General features: G+C 55.2%; 1 protein-coding gene across 2 annotated transcripts in view; it reads right to left on the minus strand.

The window, feature by feature from the left end:
- LOC121459434 (serine protease HTRA3) overlaps positions 1–13,670 on the minus strand; it is a 28,933-nt gene extending 15,263 nt beyond the window's left edge. For both annotated transcript variants that reach the window (XM_041669197.1, XM_041669198.1), the window contains exons 1-3: positions 13,156–13,670; positions 4,001–4,100; positions 1,185–1,407 (exon numbers count right to left, since the gene is read on the minus strand). In XM_041669197.1, the coding sequence (XP_041525131.1) occupies positions 1,185–1,407; positions 4,001–4,100; positions 13,156–13,558 (726 nt within the window). In that variant the 5' untranslated portion in view covers positions 13,559–13,670. The remainder of the gene's footprint in view (positions 1–1,184; positions 1,408–4,000; positions 4,101–13,155) is intronic.
- Positions 13,671–14,112: the final 442 nt, after the last annotated feature.

Genomic DNA, 14,112 nt, shown 5'->3' on the forward strand with positions numbered 1-14,112 from the left:
TACCAATGAAAGCCAGGCACGCTCTACCAGGCACCTTGGGGCAGTGTCCCTGGTCAGCCTCTGCATTTCTGTTCTTAACCCCAGGGATCTCTGGATGAGCTGTGGCACCCTGTGTGGCCCTATCGCTTCTTACAGCTGCACATGGGTGAGCATACAGCTTCTCCCAGCCTGGACACTCTGACGGCAGCAGAGCTGCATGCTGGTCACAGAGAAGCTGGGGTTGGGCCTCCACAGTGTGAAGAGTTCCTGCACTTCAGCCCTTCAGTCTGTCCCACCCACCCTCGGTTTTTGAGCTATGAAGAAGGGATGCACCCAGACTCGACCCGTGACAGGGCTCAGGATTACAGAGCGTCTGCACAGGGTAGTCCATTATGGATCCTCCACTTTGGTAGTGAATGCTGCAAACAACTGTTACCATGGACACTGAGAACCTGAATGCAGGAGGGCTAGGCTCCACATAGCTACACCAGCTGACTCACAGATATCAACAGGAAACAATGTGCCTGACTTTCACTAAAGGCACAGTGACATGTTTGATGGTGGGTGCAGGGGACACAGGAAGCCCTATGGCCATCCCAGAGCCATGCAATGGTACCACTGCGTGTAATAAAAACCATTTTGAGGATGCCTTGCATCTAGGCTGGCCCTGCCACTGTTGACCATGATCTTAGGTATGTGATCTAATGTCTCTGAGCCTGGGTTTCCCCTCAGATTCCAAGTGATGAGAATTCTAATCTTCCCAAGTTTCTGTTTCTTCCTGTAAGATTATAGGTAATGAGGGTTCTCCCTCCCGGAGCTGTGCCACAAACAGAGAGAACACTAACTGGTCTACCTGGGCTTCTAGAAGCTACTGGGGACCATAAAGGGAAGTATGGGCACAGGGGTGGAAGGTAGAAACTGACTTCCCTGGTCTGTCAGCCCCCAGGGACAGGGAACTCCAGATATGGGCCCGGCTAGGACAGTAAAGAGGTACGGAGGTGTGGATGCTGTCCCCTCGCCCCTGTGTCCTGCTTGCTCCTGGTTTTGGAACCTTGGGCAAGGGCAGTTCCGAGGCCCCAAGTCTGACGTGGCCAGTGGCCCTGGGTCTCAGATCACGGCTATCCTCTGGGAAGGCTGAGATAGTACGGCTGTGTGGTCTGGGGAGGACACTGCTGGGACAGGCAAAGGCGCCCCATTCCACTCACCTTGGGGTGGATTACGATAGTGGCGATGTCGGACTTCTTGTCAATGTCCTGGATGGTGGCCTCGTAGGCATCCCCATTCTGTAGCTGCACCTTCAGCTGCTGCCGGCCGGAGGCAGTGTTGGAGCTGGAGACCACATGGGCGTTGGTGACAATCAAACCAGCCTCTGACATGATGAAGCCCGAACCACTGGACAGTGGCACATTCCGGCCAAACAGAGGGTGTCTGAACAGGAAAGTACAGGGGAATTCAGGGCAAGACCTTGGCCTGGGGGAGTCCACTCCCTCCACCACCTGGGTTTGAACTGAGGCTATCACTTGTGGATGTGTCCTTGGCAACATTGAATCTAGACCCGGTTCATGGACATAAAGATATGACTATCATCTCTGATCTGCAGTTTGCTGCAGTGAGACACGGTACCTGTTGACATGCCAGCACGCACCAGCCCACAGTGGCGCCTATGCCTGACAGTAGGGCCCTGGACACTAACTGTTAGTCCAACCTCACCCATGACCTAGCTGCCCTCAGGCAGGCTCTGTAGGCCTTCTGAGCCTCTGTCTTCCCATCTGGGAAATGGTCTGTCTGCTTAAGGAGCATTGACCCTACTTTCAGGATAGGAGGGGGCAAAGGTCAGCCGCTTGGGACCTTCCTTAGGGCAACACACACACACACACACAAAAAAGTATACAGGTCCTGAAAACACTAAACAGATGAAAGAACCCAAGTGTGCCAGTCTTTCCAAAATGTCACCTCAGCCTGTCAAGGCCAGGGAAAGCAGCAAACATTCTAAGTGCTCCCTGAAGCCAGGGACAAGTTCATGTGGGTCAGTGTCCTCCAAACAGATGTGATCAAGTAGTGACCTCATTTGGCAGTGAATCTCTGCAGGTGTGGCAGGGCTGTGTCGTTCTGATGGAGTAGGGGCCCTATGGCAAAGCATCGGTACCTTGAGAAGACTGGAAGCCGGAAGAGGCACAAGGGAGACATGGGTGGGGAGGATGCACTCCAAGCTCAGGAAACTTGGAGCCACTAGAAGTTAAGAGCGAGCCTAGGATCTGGGTAGGATGTCAGACATCTGCAGACACCTGATCTTGGACCTCAACCTCCAGGGTGGATAGGCAACAGGCTCATTGTTTAATCCTGCAGTCTGTGGGGCTCTGTAACGCAGCCCTAGGTAGCCACGGCTGCACGAAGCTCTCAGGGGAGCCTGAGGTCCAGAGATGTGGTACTACGTGCTGGAGTCAGGCAGGAGGCAGAGCAGAGCAGAGCAGCGTTTCCATCCACCAGCCATGCCTCGGGGTTGCTACACCCAGCTCTTCTCAAGACTGCAGACAGGGCCCAAGAAAGCCCTGAACCTAGATTTCACAGGTCAAGGGTTGCAGCTGGAAGATTCTGTGCTATCTGCCCTACTGGGGCCTTACCCACCCTTAAGGCTTTGGCTTCACAAGCCAGACATCACTGATACCCAGCTGCCTTAGCCTGTGATTAACCAGCTCAGGGTTAGTGCCCCAGGCTTTCTAGATAAACACAGTCCCTCCTTAGCCCCCTTTGGTTGAGACAGCCTCTTAGTACATTCATTTGTAATTTCCTCAATGATGTGGCTTGGATTTCACCCCAGGGTCAAAGGCAAGGGCAGGGAAAAATCGGATATGGCAGGGAGCTGCTCCAGGGTCAGACAGGCTGAAATCAAACCTCAGTTCCAGGTGGGATGTGGTTGTAGTGTGTGTGTGTGTGTGTGTGTGTGTGTGTGTGTGTGTGTATGTGTGTGTAAAAGCGTTGGGAGGAATAGGTCTATAAGTTGTCAATAACAGCAGGGACCTGGCAAGCAGAAGGGTCCCATAGTCCCACAGGGGCTGAATTCCCATTTACCTCTCTCTTCCAAGAGCAGGAGCCCCCAGGATGGCTTAAGGAAACAGACTCAGAGCCGATGTGATTCAGAGCTCTGGCTAGACCCTGGATGATTATGGTCTATCCTCTTCTCTTGCCATAGACTGCCCCCCCCCCCAACACACACACCTTGCCACCGTGAGACTTTGCCACTATTAATGGAGCACAGAGGGAGGGGATAATGATTGACATCAGTAACCAGGCAACTCCATACCAGAGTCAGACTAATAAGCTGCTCACCAGCGCCCCTGATCCCTATCAGGTGGGCTCCTGTCTGGCTCCACCATCCCAGCTGGTTCTCTCTCCTCAGCTGCAGGGTGAGAAGGGTGGAGATTGTTTTGTCTAGAGTCCTGAGGCTCCTGCCACAACCAGCCTCTCTCTAGGGGGTCTAAATTGAGACCTCAGGACCGGATGTGAGTGATGGGACCTTGGCTGGTATGTCTGGAAGGCAGGGCCTCCTCATCCAGCACAAACATCTCTGGGATAGAATACTGGGTGTGGGAGGAAGGGAGGAGGCTCCACCCCTGTCTGTAAAGAGGGATCCTGCCAGGATGCTAGGCCACACATCACACAGCCGGCTTCCTTTCCCATGGACGGAACTGCTTCCCTATCCACCCACCTCCACTCAGTCAATCCTCCCTCTCCTCCGCATCTAGCCACGAGCTGGCACATTCTCCCTCATGCCTGATTCAGACCCACTTGCCCTGTTGGGCTGGTACCTCAGTGGACTGTCCCCTGTTTCTATCTCCTAGACGCCTAGGGTTCTCACTTTAGGCTAACCTTCAACCCCCAGGTTTCCATAGTGGCTACTCATCCTACCCCCACTGTTCCTGTGCCTCTGGCTGCTGGAATCACGTCTAGTTTGGGTGGCAGTAGGCAGCAGGGCAGCTGGGAATGGCTGGGAAGCTGCAGAGCAACTCAGGCCCCCACGTACCTCAGGAAGAGCTCTATATGGACCACGGCTGGCGCGATCTTCTCCACCACATCGGCGATGAAGTTGAACTTGTACCGCGGGCTGGTCAGCTGGTGGAGACCTGCGCTGGCAGCAAGGACCAAAGGTGTCAGTGAGACCTGCTGGCTTCCAGCAGCCCCTAGACCCAGGGTGAAAGAGGCCCTGCTAGGGACCCCTGCCTGGACTCAAAGCCAATGTCGACATGCTCTGCACCCCATCCCCCAGAAGTGCAGAGATACCCAGACATCTGAGATGGTAGTCCCTGCCCTGGAGAATGGTTAACTAGGACTTCTGGGAGTTGAGCCCCTGCACATTTTCCCCACCAGACTCTTCAGTGTTGAGCAGGAATCTTTGCTCCAGGAAGCACAGGACTGATGCTGGGGAACAGCACCCCTGGGCCCTTGCCTATTCCCATGTGACAGAAGTATGTTGCAGAGCTGACGATTTGCCTGACCAGTGTACCGATAGATAAGGGCGCAGTGAAAGTCCCCGAGGCCTCCTCTCCTGAGCCACCCCATATGGCCTCTGTGAGGCCCTTCCTCATTGGCCAGGCTATAGATTCCTGGGTGGATAGAGCACCCCGCCTTTGTCTGACTTGGCTATAGCCCAGGCCTACTTCCAGGCAGCTCACAAACATCCCCCAAACCTTAATCACTGGCTCAGATTCCTGCCGCCATCAGCAACAGGGCTGTGGCCTGCCAGGACCACAAGCCTGAGGCATGTGGGTGGCACGAGCCTGTGCTGAGGCCTCCAGGTTCTGGCCTCTGACACCATGCTCCTTGGCACTGCTTCTGGGTGGTTCATGGGCTCTCTCATGAGCACAGGACTGGGAGTCGCACACAACTGGGCTCAGTGAGACCTGTTGTCTTCTAGCTGTGGTCCTGTGCAAGTAGCTTACCCTCTCTGGGCCTTGACTTTCCCATCTGAGATGTGGGACTGAAGGTGACCCCTCACAGATCCTGTGTGAACTGATAAGAATGTAAACAGTGATATTCCCTGTCCCAGGAAGCCACCTGGTACCTGGTGATGTGAAAGGACTCTACATGGCTCTCTGGGGCTGAGCCTCCACCTCATAAACCTGGTTTTCCACACCATCAAACAGGATGAAAAAAAACAAACAAACATGTCCACAGCAGCAGCTGTAAGAGGGGTACAGACCAAAGCCTGTGCTCTGGAACAATTGTGGGCCAGCACTGTCCCCACACACAGCCTGGCAATGTCCCTGACTCCCACAGTGGCGACCTGGGAGAAATGGAGCCGCAAATGTCAAGGTGGGGAAATGGAGGCTTATGAAACAACTCCTAGCCGGGCCTCCTGTGCAGCGTAGCCAGTCACATCTGTCCACGGCCTTTGTGAACCCAGCCCTGGCAGCTGCCGGCAGTGAGGGACAGTGACCAGCCGGGAATGGAGACGTGTGAACAGGGCTGGAACAGACAAAACCTGGGGTGAGATGGGGTGTACAGAGGGACCCTGTATGGGCAAAGTCATCTGCTGCCCCTGATGGGCAGGAAGTAATTAGAAAAGTTGTCTAAGTGGGTTGAGCTCTAAGCCCCGCGTGCCTGTGACTGCCCTTCTCGTGGACAGCATGGAGAATAGAACACTCCATCTGTCTCACTGCCCAGTCCATCCTGGGGCTTGGCACCTCCAGGACCTGCAGACCCCTCCCCAGGCTCTGCCCACCTGGCCTGCCAGGTCCACTATGGGCAGCGGCAGAACTGAGGCAGGAGCCAAGGCCTCCCAGTCCCTGTGTCTCCAGGCTGTTGGGCGCTGACCTGGAGGCTCAAGTCAGTCAGCAGACCCACCGTGGTGCTGCTCCAAGCTCTTAGGCCACTTCTCGTTTCAGAGAGAGAACCTGACTTTCAAAAGGACCTTGTCAGCTAGGACTCTATATGGTAGGTAACTGGTGTTAGTATTCAGGCATCTGTACTGGTCTGCCCTTGGGGTCCTGACAGGATGGTCAGCCACCAAGAGTACCTGCTATGCACGTTCACTACTTTCCCTTATAAAGCCCACCTCCCGGCTCTTTCTCTGCCCTCTGTTTCTCTCTCTCTCTCTCTCTTTCTTTTCTGCCACTCTTGTCCCCAGGGACCGGCCTCTGCCCCCCTGTGCCCACTTCTGTGCCTCTTCTCTCTCCCCTTCCAATAAACCTCCTATGTGAGCCTTGTATCATGGCGTGACTTCTCTTCACAGTGTTTTTAAAGAAATTACAGCAACTGGGAAGATGGCAAGGCCTGGAGCAGGGCCCAGGACAGCACACTGCTTTAGGCTGGCTCTTCACGCTCAGGACCACAGAAGAGCCAAAGAGATACTATACACGGCCCCATTCCCCAGCACAGAGACATTATTTGGCTCATCCCACAGCCAGGCAGGCAACCCCATGAGCTTCCTAGAAGGAGGGAGGAAGAGGATGCAGCCACCAGCCCCACAAAAACAGAACTTGCTCAGCCCAGCCTGCGGCTTGGAACCCCCACCCCAGAGCAGCAGTTGCTGTCCATTTTACAGCTCCCAAAACTGAGGGTGAGTATGAATGCTATCTTAGAATGGCAGGCCTAGCCCGGCACTAGGTCAGGGCCCTCCAGGCATGGCCCTTTAATCGGGCTCCACTCTCAGATGAGTCACCGTGAGTCACAGGAGGGCCCTACCATAGGCTTCCCACATGAACTGGCTTGGCTGGGCCAGGAAACAGCTCTATTTATTTGGGGTTTCTTAACAGCCCCACCCCCAGGCCAGGCCCAGCCAAGTTCTGAAGGCCTTAGTCTTGACACACTCAGCTGTTGCCTTTTTTTGGGTTTTTTGTTGTTTTTCAAAAATAAACAGAATCTGAAGGCCCGGAAGTTTTGTTTGCAGCCCGACACGGAGCACAGCCATTGTGGCCAGGTTCTGGGGCCTCCTGGGAGAGGAAGGGCTGTAAGAAGTAACCCCTCCCCCGGAGAGAAGCTGGCCTCGGGGCTCCAACGCCAACATTCCCACCTAAGTGACAGTGGGTGACTCTCAGCAGGATGGTGCGGGTGCTTTGGACAGTCAAAACTGCTGCGAAAGAGTGAGGAAGCAAAGGCGCAGAATGGGAAGTGAATGGCCGAGGCGCACCACGGGGACACCATGCACCCGACCAGAGCCTGCACACTGCACGGTTGCATCGACATTACTAACAGGGATCTGTGTGTGTGCCCACATCCCCTGGAATTCTACAGTGTGCAACACATACAGCTATGTGCGTTAGCCCAGAGCCAGCACACAGTCGACATGTAGAGGATCCCGGCTCGGATTTCCATATCTGGCTCCTCCACGGTGTCCCCCAACTCTGCCACTTCTTAGCAGGAAGACCTCGTAAGTCTCCTAAGTCCACTGTGCCTCTGTTTTCTTACCGGGGACACAGTGGCATCCCTCCACCGAAGTTGCAGGCTTGGTGTGGTGTAAGACCTAACGGGGATGGCAAATAATCTATGCATGACACGTGTTTGCTGTGCAGACGGCACTGGACGACTGAAGGCAGCATCGAGCACACCGCACCCGCCAGTTTGTACTGCCCCTCCCCACTCAGGCGCAGGTGGAAGCTGAGAATCACTGTTAAGTGAGAATAGCCTCACAGCACAGTGGTGGCCAGGCAGCATCTCCTCCAGAGGTTGCCCGAGCCAGCAGAGCCTGGATTTCACAGCCAGAGGCGCTGGGCTGGCCCCAAGCCAGAGACAGGTCAAGGCTGGGCCTTCCTGGAAGCTAACCAGCTGTTATACCCTGCCCAGGAGCAGCATAGAGCTGGGATGTATCTAGGTTTAGGGGTCTGGCTGTGTGCCTTGGGCAGGCCACCTGATTTCTCTAAGCCTTGTTTCCCAACCTATAAAGCAGCCACGGTTATCAGCATTAGAGAGCTTAGTGAACCCGACTCAGGGCCTGGTGCCCAGTGCCCAGTGTGCTGGGCTTGATGCCTTGCACCTGGCTTGGTACCCTGGGCTGTAGCTATGAGGGAGAGGTGGGGTGTGGTATGTGTGCTCCAAGCTGGGCAATTGCTTTCCCCATCTGCCATTCCCTAGGCAGGACCTGGGTCTGAGGGCCACGGACAGCAGCCTGAGTCCCTGGAAACCACAGAGGGATCTTAAGCTGATGTTGGTGGCCATGGGGCCATGGGTCACTTAGGGACAGAGAAACTTTTAGGAGAAGGAAAAGCAGTGAGCTGATCAGCCCTCCAGACAGGAAAGCTGTGGCCAGGCTGAAGCTATGTGCTCCACTCTCGCTGCTCACTACAGGGCCAGCCTAGCCTGGGTACCCAAGCACTGAGGATGCACTAGAGCAGCGGTTCTCAACCTGTGGGTCGCGACCCCCATGGACAATGTATTAGACATTTACAGTATGACTTATCCCAATAGCAAAATTACAGTTATGAAGTAGCAATGAAATAATATGGATGATATATATGGTACAACATACGTGAAGTACTAACTGTACTAAAGGGTCACAGCATTAGGAGGGTTGGAAAACACTGGTTTAGAGAACCCTCTGTGAGGGTCCAAGTGTGACTGTAGGGTTGGTGACCTGCTGGCCTGGGCCTTGAGGAATGGGGGATCAGCATAGCTGGCAAAGGGACTGCAAGTGCAAAGGTGAGTGACACAGGGAGCAAGAGCCTGAGACTGGAGCTGGGACAGAAAGGGAGGCCACTGAGCAGTCAGGGCTTAGATATTCAGGTCTCGGAGCTTCTGCTGGAGGAGGGTGTGGCTTATGGGCCATGCTGATGCCACAAATATACAGGTACAGCTTGTGGTGCCCCAGGCCTGTCATGTAGTTGACATTGCCAGGGAGACTCTGCCTCACCGTGCCCAGAGCTCCTCCAGGCCAGTGAGCACACACAGACTCTCGGTGATGTAGGACACTAGGGGCAGCAGGCAGGTGAGTGCCACTCTGTCTAGGCAGCATTATCCCTGCACGGCTTCTCTGCATGGCCACCTCTGCATGCCCTAGAGGTAGATGAAGAAAGGACCTGGATTTGACAGAGCCTCTGGACTCACAGATCATGGTGCTCCTCCTGGTACTCAGCCATGACACACAATCCTATCCAATCATGGGATCATCAAATACATGGATGAGGCCACTGACATCCTGCCAACCCCCACTCATGGCTGTCCAATTCTGCTGTCCCAGCAGGCAGAGGGGCCAAAAGAGGATGCATCTTCTTGCCTGGTTAGTCTCAGATGCTGAACTCTGAGCCCCTAGAAGCTGCTAAGAAGAATGAACACAAAAGCCACCCAAAGCTCTTAAATAAACAGGCTAGGAGAGGCCAGCAGGGTCTTGCACATTAAACGCTGCTGGTTAAAGCTGTATGGGAACTGCCCCAAGCCACCCCCACCCAGTTCCAAAGAGGGCTGGATGTGGGACATGGACTCCAGGAAGCCAGCCCGAGAGCAGGTCATCCTAGCAAAGGGACCCTTCTGATGAGAATGCTTTTCTAACATGCAGGTGGTACCCAAAAACTCCTGTGATTCCTACAGGAGCCATCTAACAGGGACCAGGACAGCCACAGGGAGCCATGGACCCAGACATTCATATAGCATCCCCTACTGTGTGCAACCAGGTGCAGGACCCACCCCCACCATGAGGCCCAGAGTGAGCAAGAAGCAGAGAGAACAGACAGGTCAATGGACAGGTGGTATAGGCGGAGCCATGAGGCACAGTGGTAGGGAAGGCTGCTGGGGTGCTGGGACATCAAAGGCCAGGAAGAGGAACCTACTAGAAAAGGATGCGGGAGGGAACTGTGGGCAGTGAGCAGAACGTGTGCAAAGGCCCTGAGGTAGGAGGAGGAAAAAGAGTAGGATGGCCAGAAGATGAGAAGGTTGCAGAAGATGGAGGTGTGTGTGTGTGTGCGTGTGTGTGTGTGTGTGTGTGCGTGCGTGCGTGCGTGTGTGTGTGTGTGTGTGTGTCAGGTGGCAGACACAGGGCCTGAGGGTACAGGTACTTGTGGGGGGAGCTGAGGGGGTCTTGTGATACAGGAGGGTAGAAGCCAGTCTCCCTCTGCTACCCAATCTATTCTGAGATCCCAGTTCCCCAGGAGGCCCCCTCTCAGACATCACCCTCAAGTGGGGCTCACCCGCTCCCCCTGCCTCCAAGACATTCATGAACTCAGAGCATCTGGGCATTGTGGTTTGTGGTCAGGCTGATTAGTGACCACACACACAGTAGACAGGAGGCGATGACAGGTGCAGTGGTGACAGAGGCTGAGACATCAATGTCCTGGGGTGGAGCTGGCAGCTGAGTTGGGAGGACCAGTTAGAGATAGCCAGGCTGCCTGGGCCAACTTTCATCTGCATGGAGTGAGCCCGGCACTCGCTCTAGTGTGTGGAGCTTCTGAGCCGCAGGAGATAGCGGCAGAGAAGCCCAGGGTGCCTCTGTGAATGATGTCCCTGGAGTAAGCAGCAAACCTGGACCAGCCAGGTCAGGCTCAAGGTCACTGGCCCTGTCTAGTTGTAGCTATCCTGACTGGAATGAAGACATTTTGAAGGACACTTGGCCCTCCCCTCTGACTACTGAGGCAACGGACCCTAAGAAATTGGATCCCCCACGACTCTCATGCTGGGAGGAGAAGGCTGCAGGCAGCAAGAGGGATGCATCAGGCCACCTTGCAGGAGAGACCGCAGTAGAGACGATGATGGGTCAACGATGGGAGAGAGCTGCTTGGTTGTATGTACCTCTGTCCCTCTATTTAAACCTAAATCTCATGTCAGGATCCCTAGACGGACTTAGGGAGCTGTCACTGAGCCTCTTTGCTCCTCTTCCCGATGTGGCCACATTGTTATGGTTGGTCCTTTGAGGATGGGTAGTAGAGCCTGGCTTGTTAACATCCCTTGTAATGGACCACCCTCTCTGGTTTCAGCTCCTTGGCACCTTGAGCTTTGATGGTGGCCAGTACTCTAGACCAGACCTTGGTCTCTGCTCTGCCTAAGCCTCTCCACCCGCCCCATCTTTGACAGTGAGCCCCGTTCATTGTCCCAAATTAGCACCTCTCCTAGGGGCCTCATTGTACAACAGCAATAGTGCACCCAGTAGAGGAAGTAGCACTGGAGCTGCGCTGGGTCTCTCCCAGGCCTGTCATCAGACCATTTATGGATGAGGACCCAGAATACAATGAAACAATGTGGGTCTATGAAGCCCGGGATCCTGCCAGCACCCACAGACTCTCAGCCACTTCCGCCGTTCTTCATGATGGATATCTGCCTGATCCCCAGGCTGAATTTCCCCTCTCTCCCTGCTCTGTGCCTTCCAGGGTCTAGAAGTCTCAAGTGCACTAGCAAGATCTGCTTCATGCCATTCACTGTTACCAGTTAAGGGACAGCAAAGCACAGAAAGGATTTTTCACAGATGGCTCAATCTGTGAAGAACAGAGCCCGCTCCATCCCTGCCCATCTCTGCCCAGAGTCCAGTGCCTGCCACATGGGAGACCGGGTGGGAAGAGTACACCAAACACAACCAAGATGGAAGGAGAATAGACGGGGCAGGTACCTGGCTACCCTGAACCATCTGCATCTCAGACAGCAAGAGCCAAGATGGGCACACAGAACCAGCACCCAGCACACCCTGGGTGTCCACCCAAAAAGAGCACTGGGCTGCTGCCCCTCATGTGGCCTGTGATCCCAACCATACCAACTTAAATCCCCTCCAAAATTTAGGTGTAGACCTTATACGATCCTCCCACTTATGAATGGGGCCTAAGGCCTTTGTAAACGGTGCCACACCCCTTTGGGTCTCTCACTCACGCCACCTCCTTGCCTTCTGCTCCACCATGGCATTTGAACATACAGTAACCTCCCCTTTAAGGGATCACAGCTCTCACCATATTACTGAGCCTGGCTGGGCCTCAACCATGGGCTTCCAGGTCCCAGACTCTGAGACATGAATGTTTGTTCATTATAACCTGCCTAGTCTCCCATACTTCATTATAATACCATAAAAGATAAGGACATCCTCCTCCCAACTCTCCAGAAATGGCTGACCCATGTGGTCCATACAATCCTACATGACACTTTCCAGCCTGGACACCTGTGGTCACCCAGCCTAGGGAGAAGGCAGATGCTTACCAGGAAAGAGCAGTGCCCGCCACTCATTCTCTGACCTCTGGTTGTCTAGAGCCCCTCCAGGCTTATATACCTACTCCCTGGAAGAATGTTCAGCCCCCTAGCTTGTTGGGGGCACAGGACCTGAGTGTTCAGAAGGCTACACAGCTTTGTCTGACAGGGCAAAGCCAGCCTCTGGCACTACGCTTACAGCCACCAAGTCCCATCCCCATCCAGCTTGAGCTCCAGGCACCGTCCAGTGTGTCCAGTCACAGTCACGCCCACAAGGGTCTGCTCATGCCAGTGCGTTTTTCCAGGACGCCTTCCACACAGCACAGAGAAAACTCAGCCTTGTTCCCCAAGAGGTGGCCCCATGACCCTCTGTCTGGTTCCCAGGTGTCCTCTGAATGACCAGCAGAGCCCATTCTGACCTCAGGCTAAGGACACACAGGGGTCTGATTTGGCATGAGCTTGGGGCTGGCTGAGCTGCATTAAGGATCAGTCACTGAGTCCCCATCACCAAGAGCAAAGCTTGGCATCCTAAACAATGCCCCAGACAAGACGCATATTTTCTGGCAGTTTCCTGAATGTACAGAGTTCCATTGTAAGGTAAGAAATGGCCGAGAGCCACCTGCCAACCAGGGGAGGCTGACCTAGGATTCTCCCCCTGTACACTGTACCCTTGTAGCCTCAAGGATGGGAGTTACATCCTGGCTGCAGCCCTAAACTGCCCTCCTAAGACCACCTGGCTATAGACAGAAGAAAATAAAACTCAAAGAGCAGAAATTGAAGACCAGAAAAGACTGCTCATCACTTGCTCCCTTCTAAACCAGTAGAGGACTCAAAGAAACAGAGGAGTTTCTGGGCCAGAGCTCCACAGCCCACCAGACACTACCAGGCTGCCACACTAGTTTTCAATACTAACTTGTTCTGTGTCATTGGGGACAACATTTACCTCTTGGGCCTCAGTCTCTCCATTTAGAAAGCTGGAGGATTGTCTGAACTGTTCCTAAAAGGCTGCCCAGTGGTACTCCGGGAGCGGGCAGAATCCCCTTGGGCCTCAGTTTACTCAAAACAAGCCTTAGGATTTCTGATGGACCTTACCCGAGGGGCAGGCGCCCTTCTGCAGTTGGCGCACCGGTGTCCCGGAGATCTGCAGGGCACGGCGGCTGGCAGCCTGCAGCGCGCACACGTCGGCATAGGTGTGCCCATCCGTGCCACACACAGCGTAGGTCCAACGGCAGCGGCACACACCGCGCACACACTCCAGACTGTCCCCGCAAGGCGAGTCCAGGGGGCGACCGCAGGGCTCGCCTTCGCTGGCAGCGCACACCAGGCAGCAATTGCAGTGGTCGGGCACATAGCCCCCGGGGCAGCGCGGGCTCGGACAGCGCGACACGTCGCAGCGCGCAGGGCATGGCGCCGTCGGGGGCTCCCGGGCCAGCGCCAATACAGCCAGCGTGGCCAGCGCGGCCAGCGAGGCGGGAAGCAGCGCGCGCGCCGGCATTGTAAAAAGGCGGCAACGCGAGACCCGCGGGGACACCGAAGCCGGGGCGGCTCAGGCGCACTCTGGCTGGGAGCGCAAGAACATGGTATGAGGACTGACCCGGACCTCTCCTTTGCCGACCGTCCACTGGCGTTTAAAGGCCAAGGCCGCCCGCCCTCGCTGGAAGGGGCGGCCCTGCCCTCCGTCAGCCCCGCCCCAGCCCCACGGGACCCCGCCCCGACTGGTGGGGACCCACCCGGCGCCTCCTGCTCCAGGCCTGCCTGGTGGGGGCGTGCATTTTGGGTGACAGGACTGCTAGCCCATGGTGAGGGCCTGGGGAATGGGAGCTGCCATGGAGAATCCCAGTTCTAGCCAAGGATCTGACTACAACCCCAGAGACATAACAAGTCTGAATTCTGTCCCCAGCCTTCCTCCATAGAGGTTCCCCTCCTCTGCCCTCCTGACCAGGAGAGCTCTCAGCAAGACCCCAAACCCAGACTGCTCCTGGTCTGCATCATTCCCCCTGGGGACATTGCAACAGATACTTAGGAAACAACTGGGTGCCCCCTCCTCTC

This window comes from Microtus oregoni, unplaced genomic scaffold, assembly GCF_018167655.1.
Source record: "Microtus oregoni isolate MIOR12 unplaced genomic scaffold, Mior012 000019F_ref0000042, whole genome shotgun sequence".
NCBI classification, from domain to species: Eukaryota; Metazoa; Chordata; class Mammalia; order Rodentia; family Cricetidae; genus Microtus; species Microtus oregoni.